Source organism: Phyllobates terribilis, unplaced genomic scaffold (assembly GCF_046119375.1).
Source record: "Phyllobates terribilis strain yellow unplaced genomic scaffold, ASM4611937v1 Scaffold_1__5_contigs__length_1240528914, whole genome shotgun sequence".
Lineage (NCBI taxonomy): Eukaryota > Metazoa > Chordata > Amphibia > Anura > Dendrobatidae > Phyllobates > Phyllobates terribilis.
The window spans coordinates 749,388,457-749,403,835 of NW_027362761.1; the positions used below are offsets into that span (position 1 = coordinate 749,388,457).

General features: G+C 48.2%; 1 protein-coding gene across 1 annotated transcript in view; it reads left to right on the forward strand.

Moving 5' to 3' along the window:
• PDE4C (phosphodiesterase 4C) overlaps positions 1-15,379 on the forward strand; it is a 1,152,428-nt gene that overhangs the window by 322,451 nt on the left and 814,598 nt on the right. Inside the window, exon 2 of the mRNA XM_073636872.1 lies at positions 13,355-13,418. Coding sequence (XP_073492973.1) covers positions 13,380-13,418 — 39 coding nt within the window. The 5' untranslated portion in view covers positions 13,355-13,379. The remainder of the gene's footprint in view (positions 1-13,354; positions 13,419-15,379) is intronic.

The following is a 15,379-nucleotide window of genomic DNA, read 5'->3' on the forward strand; positions in this document are numbered from 1 at the left end:
TCCTCCTCCTCCTCCCCCCTGTCCTCAGGCCACCCACGCTGAACCGACGGTATGACAGTTGTACAGGTACTACCGACTACAGCGCATGATACCAGCTCCTGTTCTTCCTCTTCCTCCTCCTCCTCCTCCTCGCCCTCATTGTCCCCCAATGCACGTTGGGATGAGATGAGGCTGGGCTGTGTGTAATCGCCTGCTACTGCATCTTGATCCATCTCATCATACTCTGGCTGCAATGCCTCCTCTTTAATTCTCTGCAGAGAGCATTGCAAAAGACAGACAAGTGGGATGCTGACGCTAATGATGGTGGACTCCTCAAAGTTTGTCAGGATGGTACATATGTCAGACATCCAGGTCCACTCCTGAGGTCTTATGTGTGGAGTCTGACCTGAATATCGACGGCCTTGTTGCAGCTGGTACTCCACAACTGCTCTCTTCTGCTCACAAATCCTTTGCAACATGTGGAGGGTAGAGTTCCAACGTGTGGGGACATCACACACCAGTCGGTGTGCCGGAAGCTGCAGACACTGCTGCAACACAGCAAGGGCGGCGGAAGCTGTAGCCGACTTCCGAAAATGAGCTGACAGGCAGCGTACTTTGACGAGCAGATCTGGAAACTCGGGGTATGATTTAAGAAACCACTGAACCACGAGGTTAAGCACATGAGCCAGGCATGGTACGTGTGTGATCTCTCCTCGCCTCAGAGCTGCCACCAGGTTATGGCCATTGTCACACACGACCATGCCTGGATGTAGGTTCAGCGGTCTCAGCCACAGATCTGCCTGCTCTTTCACAGCTGTCCACAACTCACAAGCAGTGTGAGGTTTATCACCTAAGCTTATGAGTTTCATCACAGCCTGTTGCCGTTTGGCGGAGGCAGTACTGCAGTGCTTCCAGCTTGTAACTGATGTGGTGATATCTGAGATGGAGGCTGAATATGAGGAGGAGGAGGAGGATGATGCGCAGGAGCTGTACACTGTGGGGGCAACTCTGACTGACATAGGGCCCGCAATCCTCGGTGTGGGGAGGATGTGTTCCGTCCCAAGGTCCGACTGGGTCCCGGCTTCCTCTATGTTTACCCAGTGTGCCGTCAGGGAGATGTACCGTCCCTGGCCACAAGCACTTGTCTACATGTTCGTTGTCAGGTGGACTCTCCCAGTAACTGCGTTGTTGAGGGCACGGCAGATGTTTTGGGACACGTGCTTGTGTAGTGCGGGGATGGCACACCGGGCAAAATAGTGTCGGCTGGGGACCGAGTACCGAGGGACGGCCACCGCCATAAGGTTGCGGAAGGATTCCGTCTCGACCAGCCTAAAAGGCAGCATTTCCAATGCAAGCAGTCGTGAAATGTGTGAATTTAGGACTGTGGCCTGTGGGGCATTGGCTGCGAATTTGCGCTTTCCTTCAAAGGTCTGGGATATAGACAATTGAACGCTGCGGTGGGACGTGGACGTTGATGCTGTTTCTTGAGAAACTGCCATAGCAAGTGAAGACTGAGAGGTGGGGGCATCGTTGCATGCAGTATGGACAGGGGATTGCCTTGCACGCACAACAAGGGTTTCTCTTACACGCACAACAGCGGAAGAAGCAGTGGTGACACGCGCTGACACTGGTCGTGGACCCTGGGGTTAGCCCCACAAAGTCGGGTGCTTTGCTGACATGTGCCTGATCATGCTGGTGGTGGTCAGGCTGCTAGTTTTGTCACCCCTGCTGATGCTGGCCTGGCAGGTGGTACAAATGGCCTTTTTGGGGTTATCAGCAGAGTCTTTAAAAAAATTCCAGACTCTGGAAGACCTACCGGTTGTACTGGCAACGTCCCTCGTGTTGATGTTACTGGGAACGGTTGCCCGCCTTCTGTCTGCGGCCACCACACTGCTTCTTCCTGCCTGTTGGGGTACTCTGCCTCCCTCCCCCTGTGTGCTGCTGGCCTCGCTCTGTGTGTCCTCCTGCCACGTTGGGTCAGTTACTAGATCATCCACCACCTCCTCTTCCACTTCCGCACCATGGTCCTCCTCACTTCGTGGCAATTGTGTCTAGTCATCGTCCACCTCTTGTGACAAATTGCCAGCGTCGCCTTCCTGTGGCCGTGGCTGTTCAAATATTTGCCCATCGCTACATGGGATCTCCTCTTCCACCACTTCAAGTGGAGCAGGCGAGGGGCCCAAATATGGAAATGGACCCGGAAAACAGCTCTTCAGAGTGTCCAACTGTGGGATCAGTTGCTGTCTGACGACACTCGGCATGGTGGGAGGAAGGAGCGTCAGGGTGAGGAGTAGTATGCTGTTGAGTCTCACGGCTACTAACACTTGGCCGTGTGGAAGACAGACCGGAGGTGGTGGTGCCCAGGTGAGTGGAAGTATTATCTGCTATCCAATTAATAACCTGTTCACACTGATCAGTTCGCAATAGTGGTGCTGTTGTGTGCTTCCCTAGTAATTCTGTCAAGAACTGGGAGCAAGAGGATGTGCCTGTTGGTTGTGGCACATTTTCACCTTGGCCACGGACCCGTCCTCTGCATGCACAATCACCAGAGCTTCCTGTTCCACGTCCCTTGCCACACGCCTTGCCCATTGTAAATGAAGTAAAATAGCTTACACTCGCACTATCAATGGCAAAATGGTAATAAAAAGGAGATTAGAACCGTGGAAGAGGAAAACCACAGTTCTAGTTATCTGGCCTACACCAAAATCTCTTAAACAGATATATTTGTGTCTGAACAGTCAGCTAGACACTCAATGTTTTTTTTTATGGAAAAAAAGGCAAAAAAGTGGATAATACAGAGATTTGAACCGTGGAACTGCAAAACCACAGTTCTAGTTATCTGGCCTACACCAGACTCTTTTAAACAGATATATTTGTGTCTGAACACTCACAGACACTCTCAGTCTCCTATACAGGCTGCCTGCCTACCTGCCTGATATTTCTGGGATGGATATTAGTCCCGAGATGGAATGTTAGTTTGATTTTGCAGGCTTTAGAGACCCTACACTACCTATTTCGCAGTATAAATCTCTCCCTAGCTCAGCAGCATTCTCCCTACACCGTCTGATCCGGAGCGACTGTGTCCAAGATGGCGGCGCCCGGTTTTAAATACTCGAGGTGACGCTGTGCGGCCAGCCAATCACTGTAATGCCCACAACCAACATGGCTGCGGCATTACAGTGACTGGCTGGCAATCCCTGCATGTTCATTGGCTCTGTAAAGAGCGCCAAACATGCAAGGTGGAGACCTGAGCTCCCGCCCGAGTAACCCGGAAATGCTCGGTGCTCGCTGAACATCCCGAGTAGTGAGATGCTCGGGCGAGTACCGAGCAGTGTCGAGCATGCTCGCTCAACACTATTTACCACATCTGCAAATCTTTATTAGATTACATATCTAGTACTTTTTCCTGTTTCAGGAATAAACTAGATTGTCACTCTTTGCTAAAATGAAAGGGCCTCGATTCATCATTTGCAGTTTTTTTTAAGTCACTTTCCTTTTTTAACTTGTGTTATTGCTGTTTTTGGTGCCATATTCATTAAAATGGAGCACACATTTTATAAATTTGGCATAAAGTACAAAATGAGCTTTCTTTCTGTTTGAACTGCATTTGTGACTTTTGGCACCAAAAAGGTTGGAGAAATTGTACCAAAATTTTGGCATACTCAAAAATACACCATTAAGGGACCAGAGTGAAGTTGCACCAAATTTTGGAACTTTTTAGGAAGTCGCAATTGATGAATCAGGCTAAAATATCTGGAATTGCTAGTGACGCGCCCCCTGGGCCTGTGCTGCTGCTGCTGTGCAGGGGGAATACCCGGAACCGGATCGCTGAGATGCTGGGGGTTGTAGTCTTCGTGTGGCGGTGACCCGGTCCGTGCCCAGGGTGGTCAAACCAGTGGCAGTCTATTTGTATTGTAATAAGTGTCCGACTACGCCACCCGTGGATTGCGGTCAGTGGGGACCGCCGCTGCGCTGCCGACCGCTGAGGCTGATGTTGGTTGCGCAGCTGAGTATGGGATAACTCTCCACGGGAGGAGTATTGCCTCAGGGCAGCTAATGTGGATGATGGTGGTAGTGATGGTGTGAGTGTCCCAGTACTGATGGTGCTGGTGCGGCAATGAAACACAGAGACTTGTAATTGCAGTTTCCAAAGCTTTACTCACGGTTGTTATTCAGGTCAATGCTGCAGGCGATGACTGCCCAAGCCGTGCTGCGTCCAACAGGTGAGGGACTCGGTCAACTCCCAGGCAATTCCGGAGTGTGGTTCAGAGCTCCCTTGTCTTTCCTTTCTCTGGCCGTCCCCACCAGTGACCCACCTTTGTCCAGCTTCCTCGGGCCTTCTGTTGGCGAAACCTCTCTCCGGTTTCCCTGACCCTATACGGTATGCCTTTCTGGTGGATGTAGTGAGGGGTCGCACCAAGATGTGGTAACAACCTCCGGTCTTTGGCTGAGGAATCTGTTGCCTCCACCAATTTGGGTTCCGGTACCCTGTTCTGCCAACCCTTCACCCAGTATCTCCTCTGGGCATATGGGGTTCCTTCTGCCTTCGTGTCTCTGGGCCTTTCTCTGTGTTCCTTGCTTCCTTTCTCCTCTGTTCCAGTTCCTTTCTTACTTTCCTTTCTGTTCCTTCTTCTCTCTCCCTCTGCTGCTTCTGGCCTCCACTCCAGGCCTGCCTCTGGAGCTGGGCCCAGACTGAGCCACAGCTCCCTGTCAGCCCTCTCTGGCTGAGCTCCTGTCTTCTTCTCCTCCTCTCTGAACTGAACCGGACTGAACTGGACCCTGTCCTAAGATGGTGCCCACCTTTTATACCTCCTTCTGACACCCGAGCCCAGGTGACTAGCAACCAATGGGCTCCTACCTATGCCCAGAGACCCACCCCTATCTGCTCCTACACCACTGGGTATTCCACCCCCTTCCCACTCCAGCCAGGAACAGAAGCTGTCGTGCCTGCACTCTGTCTAGTGGGAGCACCGTTGGTCTGTTCCTCGGAAATGGGGTGTGTGTGGTGCATGCAGCTTACTGAGCCCTGGTCCACACTCCATCCTTACCCGGGAGTGGAATATCACACCTCTGGTTTGAGGTGCAATACCCCTGTAGCAGCCGAGCCCTCGGGGTGCTACATTCCCCCCTGGTAAATCACAGCACGTCCTCGGGCTGGAAAAGAGCAAAACAATTTAAACATACAAATTTTTAGAATGCATTCGTATATATAAGACAATAACTTTTCACTCATCCCTTTATGGGAGGTATTCTTCTCTTTTTAACGTTACTGGTACTCTTTTTCTTTTCTTTAACATTCTTCTGTCACTAGCTATGGTCAAAACTACCGGAACTCTTTTAGCATATGAAACATCACATGAAACATTTGCATTATTATTCTAGCAGCATATAAAACTTTTCAATATAAAACTTTTTCAAGTAGAACATTCTTGAGCTCTGGCCGCTGTGCAACTTGCGACCAGGTAAAGGTGCAACAGTCCATTTAATCTGCCTTGAGGTAGACGTTGCGGTTTTTGTATAAAACCAGTAGGGGGCGCTTTAAGAAGCGCAACTATTTACAAGGGATTGGCCGCTCTCAGTCCTCGGCCAGTGGGGATAAGGGAGTGGCTGCTCACAGTCCTCAGCCTGGTAATTTAGGAAGGGGCACACAAGTAACAGTTCTTGTACCCTGACGGGTAACTATATACAGTTCCATTTTACCGTTTACTGGTAACGGTGTCCTCCTCGCTCTTCCGGGTAATCTTCTGGTCCGTCCGGATCCTCAGTGTATTCCGCGTCTGGGCGGTACTGCAGTTCCTCCTCTGTGAGCCGGTGAACGTGGAGGGCGTACAGTCCCTTTGCGCCCTTGTGCCGGGTGTAGGTGACCACGTCGCCGGGGTACAGGTCACGTGCGTGATGTCCCTCTGGCAGGTGGCTTTCAACGTCCCTTCTAGTGACGAAGACGTCGGTGTCAGCCTCCGGGTCTCTGACGAAGCCCCAGCCATGCTCCAGCTGGAACTTGACTACGGTCCCGGTGGCTCTGGGTCCGCGGATGGCGTGGATGTCTTGTCGGGCCCTCCTCTTTTGCTCCGCGCTCCTGGCCTGGAGTCGCTGCTCCCTGATGCGCCTCTGCCGCCGCTCTCTTTCATAGGTGGCTAGCTGCTGACGGCAGCACTCCAGGCGCTGGGCTTCTTCCGCCCGGGTCTCCTGGGTGAAGCCCATGAGGTTCTCGCCAGTGGGGTCCCATGCAAACTGGGCATCCTCCGGCAGGGGTGGAGCGATGTTGGCGGTCTCCGGGGCCGGGATCAAAGGCTCACTCAGGGGTCGCTCTTTCCGGAGACGGTGGTTGGCGAACTCCGGCGGCCATTCAAAGGGTAGCCCGTCCGGGCTAGTATATTGGGCATACAGGTCCGCGCCCAAGGGTGGCACTGTGGGCTTCGGACGGGTGGCAGCGCCCGGGGGCACTCGGCCTTGCGACCAGGCCGGTGGTCGCTTGTTGGTCGCGCCCGGGGGTGGCACCGCCAAGGAAGGGGGCGCTGGTGAGGCAGCGGCGCCCGGGTGTGCTGGGCCTTGCGTCCTGGCCTGTGACGTCTCACGCTGTACGGCGCCAGGGTTCAGAGGGCACAGCGCGGGGCGGGGCGTGACGACGGTGCTTGCTGCCTGAGGCCTAGCTGGTGGTGGTGGAGGCGTGGTGTCAGGTACGGTCCCCGGGGCTTCGGGTCCCGCAACGGAGGGTGAGGGCAGGCTGGTGTTCCCCGGGCTTGGGGTGGTGGCGTCCCCATTACCTGCCTCGGTCTCTGTGGCCTCCTCCGTGGCGTCATCTGCAGCTGCCGGTCTCTCTTCTCCGCGCCCAGTGGTAAGCGCACTGCCCGGTTCCGGCGGGGTCCTCTGCTGGTCACCTCCGTGCTGCCGGGCCATCTCCTCTCTCCACCCGGCAAACACATCCCGCTGCGCCCGGACCATTCTTTTATTCAGATCTTCCAGCGCTGCGCGCGCACGGTCCGGGTCTCTAGGCAGTTGGGCCAGCAGTTCTGTCAGGCTGCAGGGTGGCTCCGCTTGCAGCAGGCTGCGGGCCAGGGTGCTGGTGGAGTTTTCTGCTCCCTCCATCTCCGGGTGCAGCAGGTCCAGACTGATCCAGGCCGCACCCAGCCCCTCAGTTTTCTTTCCTATCCGCCCCCATGGGGGTTGGTCTTGGGGGCATCTGCTGACAATCACCTTCAGGGGCAGCCCCCCCACGTTGATGGACATCTCCATTGCTGCATTCATGGCTGGTGGGGGCGGGCTCCTTCTTTGGCGCCACTCTGGGACCTGGCCCACGATGGGAGGTGGCTTCCTGCTGTCCTTTGGTGCGCACATAATGGCGTCCGCTCTGCCAGGGCGGGAAAAACGGATGAAGATGGCCGGAAACGGTCCAAAATGGCGTCTGATGGCGGGAATCGGCTCCGGATGGCGGGAAACGACTCCGGACAGCGGGAAACTTCTGGAAATGGCGGGAGACTTCTTTTTAAGGTACATGTGCAGTTTTCTTCAGGCACGCAATACCCGCTTGTGGCGGGTTGGTAATGATCCTGCCGACTACGCCAAAGTTGACGCGCCCCCTGGGCCTGTGCTGCTGCTGCTGTGCAGGGGGAATACCCGGAACCGGATCGCTGAGATGCTGGGGGTTGTAGTCTCCGTGTGGCGGTGACCCGGTCCGTGCCCAGGGTGGTCAAACCAGTGGCAGTCTGTTTGTATTGTAATAAGTGTCCGACTACGCCACCCGTGGATTGCGGTCAGTGGGGACCGCCGCTGCGCTGCCGACCGCTGAGGCTGATGTTGGTTGCGCAGCTGAGTATGGGATAACTCCCCACGGGAGGAGTATTGCCTCAGGGCAGCTAATGTGGATGATGGTGGTAGTGATGGTGTGAGTGTCCCAGTACTGATGGTGCTGGTGCGGCGATGAAACACAGAGACTTGAAATTGCAGTTTCCAAAGCTTTACTCACGGTTGTTATTCAGGTCAATGCTGCAGGCGATGACTGCCCAAGCCGTGCTGCGTCCAACAGGTGAGGGACTCCGTCAACTGCCAGGCAATTCCGGAGTGTGGTTCAGAGCTCCCTTGTCTTTCCTTTCTCTGGCCGTCCCCACCAGTGACCCACCTTTGTCCAGCTTCCTCGGGCCTTCTGTTGGCGAAACCTCTCTCCGGTTTCCCTGACCCTATACGGTATGCCTTTCTGGTGGATGTAGTGAGGGGTCGCACCAAGATGTGGTAACAACCTCCGGTCTTTGGCTGAGGAATCTGTTGCCTCCACCAATTTGGGTTCCGGTACCCTGTTCTGCCAACCCTTCACCCAGTATCTCCTCTGGGCATATGGGGTTCCTTCTGCCTTCGTGTCTCTGGGCCTTTCTCTGTGTTCCTTGCTTCCTTTCTCCTCTGTTCCAGTTCCTTTCTTACTTTCCTTTCTGTTCCTTCTTCTCTCTCCCTCTGCTGCTTCTGGCCTCCACTCCAGGCCTGCCTCTGGAGCTGGGCCCAGACTGAGCCACAGTTCCCTGTCAGCCCTCTCTGGCTGAGCTCCTGTCTTCTTCTCCTCCTCTCTGAACTGAACCGGACTGAACTGGACCCTGTCCTAAGATGGTGCCCACCTTTTATACCTCCTTCTGACACCCGAGCCCAGGTGACTAGCAACCAATGGGCTCCTACCTATGCCCAGAGACCCACCCCTATCTGCTCCTACACCACTGGGTATTCCACCCCCTCCCCACTCCAGCCAGGAACAGAAGCTGTCGTGCCTGCACTCTGTCTAGTGGGAGCACCGTTGGTCTGTTCCTCGGAAATGGGGTGTGTGTGGTGCATGCAGCTTACTGAGCCCTGGTCCACACTCCATCCTTACCCGGGAGTGGAATATCACACCTCTGGTTTGAGGTGCAATACCCCTGTAGCAGCCGAGCCCTCGGGGTGCTACACTAGACTCCACCCACAAACAGGAGAAAAAAAACACAGGCGAAAACATATAAAATAGACTTAAAAACAGGTGTAGTTAGAATAATAAATTGAGTGCAAACAAAAAAAAGGTGCAAAACACACAAAACTAAACAAAAAACAGGTGCAGTGGTGAATTGAGGCCATAGTAAATGCTAAATACCTTGCTTTTCAGTAGAGATATGTAATTGTAGTAGTAGACAGGGTCTTATATTATTTTTTACTTCGAAAGATGGGTTAGGGCTTATTTTCAGGAGATGTCTTATTTTTTTCCATGAACAACAATACACATTTACTCTTGAACAAAAAAAATCAACATTTATTCAAATATAATCATATCATAACACACACTGCACATACGCATGTATACACACAAACTGCATATACACATGTATATATATATACACATGTGTATATACAAACACACTGCACATACGGTACATACCAGCCTAGTTTCTCTAGGTTCCAACAGTTAATGGACCTTTGGTGACATCATGGTCACCTGACCATAAAATCACCAACGGTCTTTAAGCAGTCTTACCCTCTGAATAGAAATGCTGGGGGCCCCTAAGAGAGTTTGGGCTCTGAGAAATTGACCAGTTTGCTCCCCTTTTCACTTAATGCCGACCCTGCATACCAGCCTGTCCCTCTTCAGTTCCACTAGACTCTTGTAGTTAAAGGACCTTTGGTGACATGGTCACAAGACCGTGATGTCACCAAAGGTACTTAAAGAGTCTTAAAGAGGTTTTCTACTACTTGGACAATCCCTTCTTGATCTAAATGTTTGGCCCCGATAAAATAAAAAAACTTATATTCATGGGAACGGCGCCAGCACGGGATGTGGTGTCGGCACTCACTCTCCCCGGGACTCCCGTGATGTTGTTGTGATGCCGCCACCCAATCAGGACTGGCATCACTGTCCCCGCCTTCGGGCAAATAGAACATGAAAAAGTCCTGGCTGCGGCTGCTCTCTGACTCTCTAACTTTCTCTTGATGTTCAATTCGACAGGAGGCAGGGACAGTGACGCCAGCGCTGATTGGGTGCCGGGGTCACGTGTCCTAACAGCACCAAAGCTCTGGGGAGAGTGAGTGCCAACATCGTAGTAATGGCACCAGTACGGGAGGTGAGTATAAGTTATTTTATCGGAGCCAAGCGTGGGGGGTGACAAGGAACTTCTTTAACCTTGGAACAGTAACACGGGGGCCCCTAAGAAAGTGGGGCCCTGGGCTATTGCCCAATTTACTCTCCCCCCTCTAACAATGGCATGAATCTAAATAGGGCTTATTTTTGGAGTTGGGCTTATATTTCAAGCATACAGCAAAAATCCTGTAAAATCATGCTATGGCTTATTTTCGGGGTAGGGCTTAGTTTTGGGGAAACACATATCTTTCTCGCAATTGTAGCAGAAGATGAAAGGCATTGACAAAACACTATGTGCTCAATTGTGAGAGATTCCCCCTTACCAGGGCAAACACTGTCAGTGAAAGGTTCTTATCCAGAAGTTATGCTTGTGCCCCCCAGTTATGCCCCATTGGAGATTACACACTCTCAAAGATATGTAATATTTACATACACATGCATATTAACATTAATCACACATATACACAAATTTAAAGTATACACATGCATATATAATACACACACACACATTTAAACATTAGGCACACATATTACGCACATGTTGTATAGACATATACACTGTACACAGACACATGTACATGTATATATATAAATATTCACTTTATTGTTATGCAAACATCTGTATGTGAGGTCTTGTTTTTTTTAGAGTGAGTTGTATTTTTTTTACCGTACATATAATAAGTGTTCCATTTATAAAAACTTTTATTATGGGTTAAATCCAGTAAAAAGCAGTTCTGTCATTTTATTTTTACATTTAATAATCACCATAAATAATCTATTCACTTTATTGTATGAGTTATTACAATTACAAGGATGTAAAACACTCTATGCCTATATGATTTATTGGTTTATAACCTTTATTGAAAAAAGTGTATTACAATATTACAAAAATGCGTCTATCCCAATTCTTTATGGGTCATTACTTTGTAGTACGTTTCTAAAAAATACCATATTGTTTTGGCATATAGAGATGTAGCAGTATACACCGTATCAGTATATAAGAATACTATTTAAAACTCTCATACACAGCAGTGCAGTCTGTGACTCACTGTTAAAGTTTCTGCCTTCCATTTCATAGGTCTTGAGTTTGAGACAAGCTCTAAGAAAAAACAGAGAATTAAAATATGAAGGCATCTACTGACAACAGTTAGATGTGAAATGGGCCCCTTCCCCAGTGTCCTGTTTCCTCCCAGGAGAAACTGTTTAAGAAGATGAGAAGCAGCGAGATGGGATTACTCCTTTAATTTTTTATAGGATAATTTAGAATATGAATTGAATAGGCTTCTTTTTCTTCCCTATCACATTTGCATGATTAAACATTTTTGTTCTCAAAAGATTTGACTATTCTGCAACCCAGACCAGTGTTAGGCCTCTTTCACACATCCTGATATTTCCGGTACTGGAAAAACCATTACCGGAGATATCCGTGTCTGTGTGTACATGTATGGCATACATGTGGCAACCGTGTGCCACCCATGTGCCGCATCAGTATCACACGTACCGGCGCCTGGGAATCAGCAGTACAGTTAGCACTGTTCCCAGATGCTGGGTACTGAAGGCATCTCGCATCATTGTCCACTGTTTATGTTGAGATCAGTGCGAGCAAGGGACAATGTTTAGAGTTGTATTCAGCCCCCGCTTACAGGGGACAATGGTTTCAGCGAAATAGGTATAAATTTGAATATAATGTGTTTTTTATTTTATTCTTAATTTTACACTCTATGTAGACAGCGGGGGCTGAATACCACTCTCAATATTGTCCTTTGCTCGCACAGATCTCAGCACAACAGGGGACATTGATGAGAGATGCCTTCAGCACCAGGCGCTTGGGAAAAGCGCTAACTGTACCTCTGATTCCCAGGCACTGGTACGTATGATACTGATGCGGCAATGGGTGGCACACAGTTGCCACAAGTATGCTACCAACGGACACAAATATCTGGACGTGTGAAAGAGGCCTTAAACAGAGTGTCTATCAGATTACACCCCCATACCCTGTACATAAGGTTTTTTTGTTGTTGATGGTTTTTCTACAAAAAAGCACATGATTTAAATTATCAATCTGTTTCATATGGATTGGCATTAAAGGCTATCTGTGGTGAAGCTTGGCAGACACATCAGATGTACTCATGTTGACTGGACTTGTAATAAATGTATGATTGGCAGGGATTCAAGTAATGAAGTCACACCCAATTCTGTGTCTACTTTTCTCATAGAGAAGTGGTTGCTGGATATTAGAGATGTATGAAAGTGTTATTTAGCCCAAATTCAGAAGTCCATGTGTAATGATCCAAGTACATACTGTGACTTCAAGACTGACCACTGTCTCCTAACCCGAACTAAACAGCCTCATATACGCCAGTGAGCTTGTTGAGTTCACCTCAGTCAGGAGACACAGTCAGTTCAAATCATGTTTCAATTATGTTTGAATTAGCCATTTTATGTTTTGATTGCTGCACCCTTGGGGTTTGTTCACACTGTTTTTTTCTGCCGCTTTTGAGCAGAAAACACTGGAAAAAGTGCGGACAACACACTCAAAAGAATGGAGCTATTAATTTCTGAGTAAATATGACTTGTTGTTCATATATTCAGGTTTTACAGCTTCGTAACGTACAATCAGGCATTTTACATTGGGAAGACACTCCATACTTTATGAATTATGATACAAGTCAATGGGAAACACTTGGAAGATGCCCTGCTGATTTTTTTAAATTTTTTATGCGGGTGGTTTTCGATAAAAAAAAATGCTGGTGGAAAAAAGGCTAAAAAAAATGCTTGTGAAAAGACCAGAAAGTACTAAATAAAGATGTTTTAGGTTTACAATACTCCACAAAAAAGGAGAGTTTTCTGAAGCATCTTTTGCTTTTAAAAAAAGGATGTATTTGACCTCTGGAAAAAAGATGCAGTGCGAACATACACTTATGTGCGAAAACTGACAGAGCTGGACTAATAATCAGTTACAAAAAAGACTATGAGGCTTGTTTCACACACAGACTTTTCACAATTTTTCTTGGATAGGAACACTGCACTTGAAATTGAAATACCATGCGTCTTGGTGGTTGGTGTTTTCATTATCAGCTGCTTTTTCAACATGCTTGTGGTATGGCATTTGTTACAAATGTGACAAACACTCGAAAAAAGCCTAACGAAATATAAATAACACTAAAAAAAACTTGAAAAGCGTGAGAAGGTATTATTACAGAGTACATCATTTTAAAAGCCATTATCTGCTGCCCTCCTTTGGCTACAAATAATATTACTTTATATACCAATTGCTCTTTTCTTTTCTCTTTGAAGGATCAGCATATAACCAAAAGTAAAAATGAGACGAAGTCGGACGATGTCCTTTCTCACAAATGAGGTAATAATCGTGTTTTAGTTTTATTGGTATTTACTAAATATATTACAAATATAGTGGAATAAGGCATAAAGATTATTGTGTCATAAAGCTGTGACTAAATGCAGAGGTCTCACTTTGATGTCTGAGTTTCAAGTACAAGTGCTATCTCTGGTTTTTACATATAGCACTCTTACCTGTGACAGTCTGTGAGGCCATTCACATGTCCGTTATTTTTCACGGGCCGGAAAATCGTGGAGACATGTCTGATTTTGATCAAAATCAGCAATGCAAGTCTATGGGTCTGTGAAAAAATTGCATGCTGTCATATAGGAGAATGTGGAGAAGCTTTATTTTTCTCCATGTACGAGACTAACGGATGACACTCAGACCACACTCTGATCACACTCTGATCAAAGTCTGATCAAAATAATCTGTCCATTTTTCTTGTATGTAAGAATGGACTTCTGAATGAGGCCTTACTGAAAGTGCCTCTACCAGGAGAAAATGAAATTATTCCCACCCCGGAGCTGTCGGGTTTCAGTCATGTGGAAAAGCACTTAAAAACACACATGTATTTTTTTGTTTTCTAATGCAATTATAAGGGGAAAATTTACACGTAAAATTCAGTGTACCCAAAAGAGAAATTGATATTTTGCGGATTTTAAACACTCATGAGGGCATGAGATTTCTATAAATCCCATACACTTTGCTGGGACTCTAAGATGCTGCATTCTTTGCACAGCGAAAATACGCCGTGGGAACATAACCTAAAGGAAATACACATTATATATATATATATATTTATATATATATTGTAATGCAGCGGCTTGCGGCATTACTGTAATGGTCCAGGGTGTGTTTTGGCTGACCATGTACCTCCCACCGAGGTGACTTGTCACATGACTGTGACATCGCACAGGTCCTGTGCACACAGAAGGTCTGATCACATGACTGTGAGTCAGAACAGGTCCTGTGTGTGCACTGGAGGATATATAAACCCTGGTAGATTTGAGACAGGGGGTGAAAGGCGTGAGGCCTGTTCCTGTGTGTGAGACACCGTTAGCCTGGAGAGGCTTAGTGAGGCCTGGTGAAGCCTGAAAGGCAGAGGCTGTATCCTTGTGTGTGAGAGATGCCAGTAGCCTTGGAGGGCAAAAGGGCTGGAGACCACGTTTGGTAAGCCTTAGAGCCCCAGCTGTGGCAGAACAAAGCTGACTGAAGCAGCTACGACTCGGCAAAGGTAAAAACACAGCGTTATATGGACATTGATATGTGACTTTCCTGAAGGCTGTAACTGGAGCCAAGTGGGCCTGTCTGCCACTTGAAAGGCTCCTGGATGTTATGTGTGTAAACATGCCGGTGAGCCACTGAGATGGACTGTGTGATAAGCAGTTGTGAAGTGTAATAAACTGCTGGATTGTGAAATACTGGAAAACGTGGCTGGTGTGCTTTAATTGACCCGGTGCAGCGAGTGTCCCCCAGCATGATGACTAGCGCTGCCGTACAATATATATGTGTATATATATATATATATATATATATATATATATATATATATATATATACATATATACATACATACATACATACATACATACATACATATACAGTACAGACCAAAAGTTTGGACACATCTTCTCATTTAAAGATTTTTCTGTATTTTCATGACTATGAAAATTGTACATTCACACTGAAGGCATCAAAACTATGAATTAACACATGTGGAATTATATAGTTAACAAAAAAGTGTGGAACAACTGAAAATATGTCTTATATTCTAGGTTCTTCAAAGTAGCCACCTTTTGCTTTGATGACTGCTTTGCACACTCTTGGCATTCTCTTGATGAGCTTCAAGAGGTAGTCACCGGAAATGGTCTTCCAACAATCTTGAAGGAGTTCCCAGAGATGCTTAGCACTTGTTGGCCCTTTTGCCTTCACTCTGCGGTCCAGCTCACCCCAAACCATCTCGATTGGGTTCAGGTCTT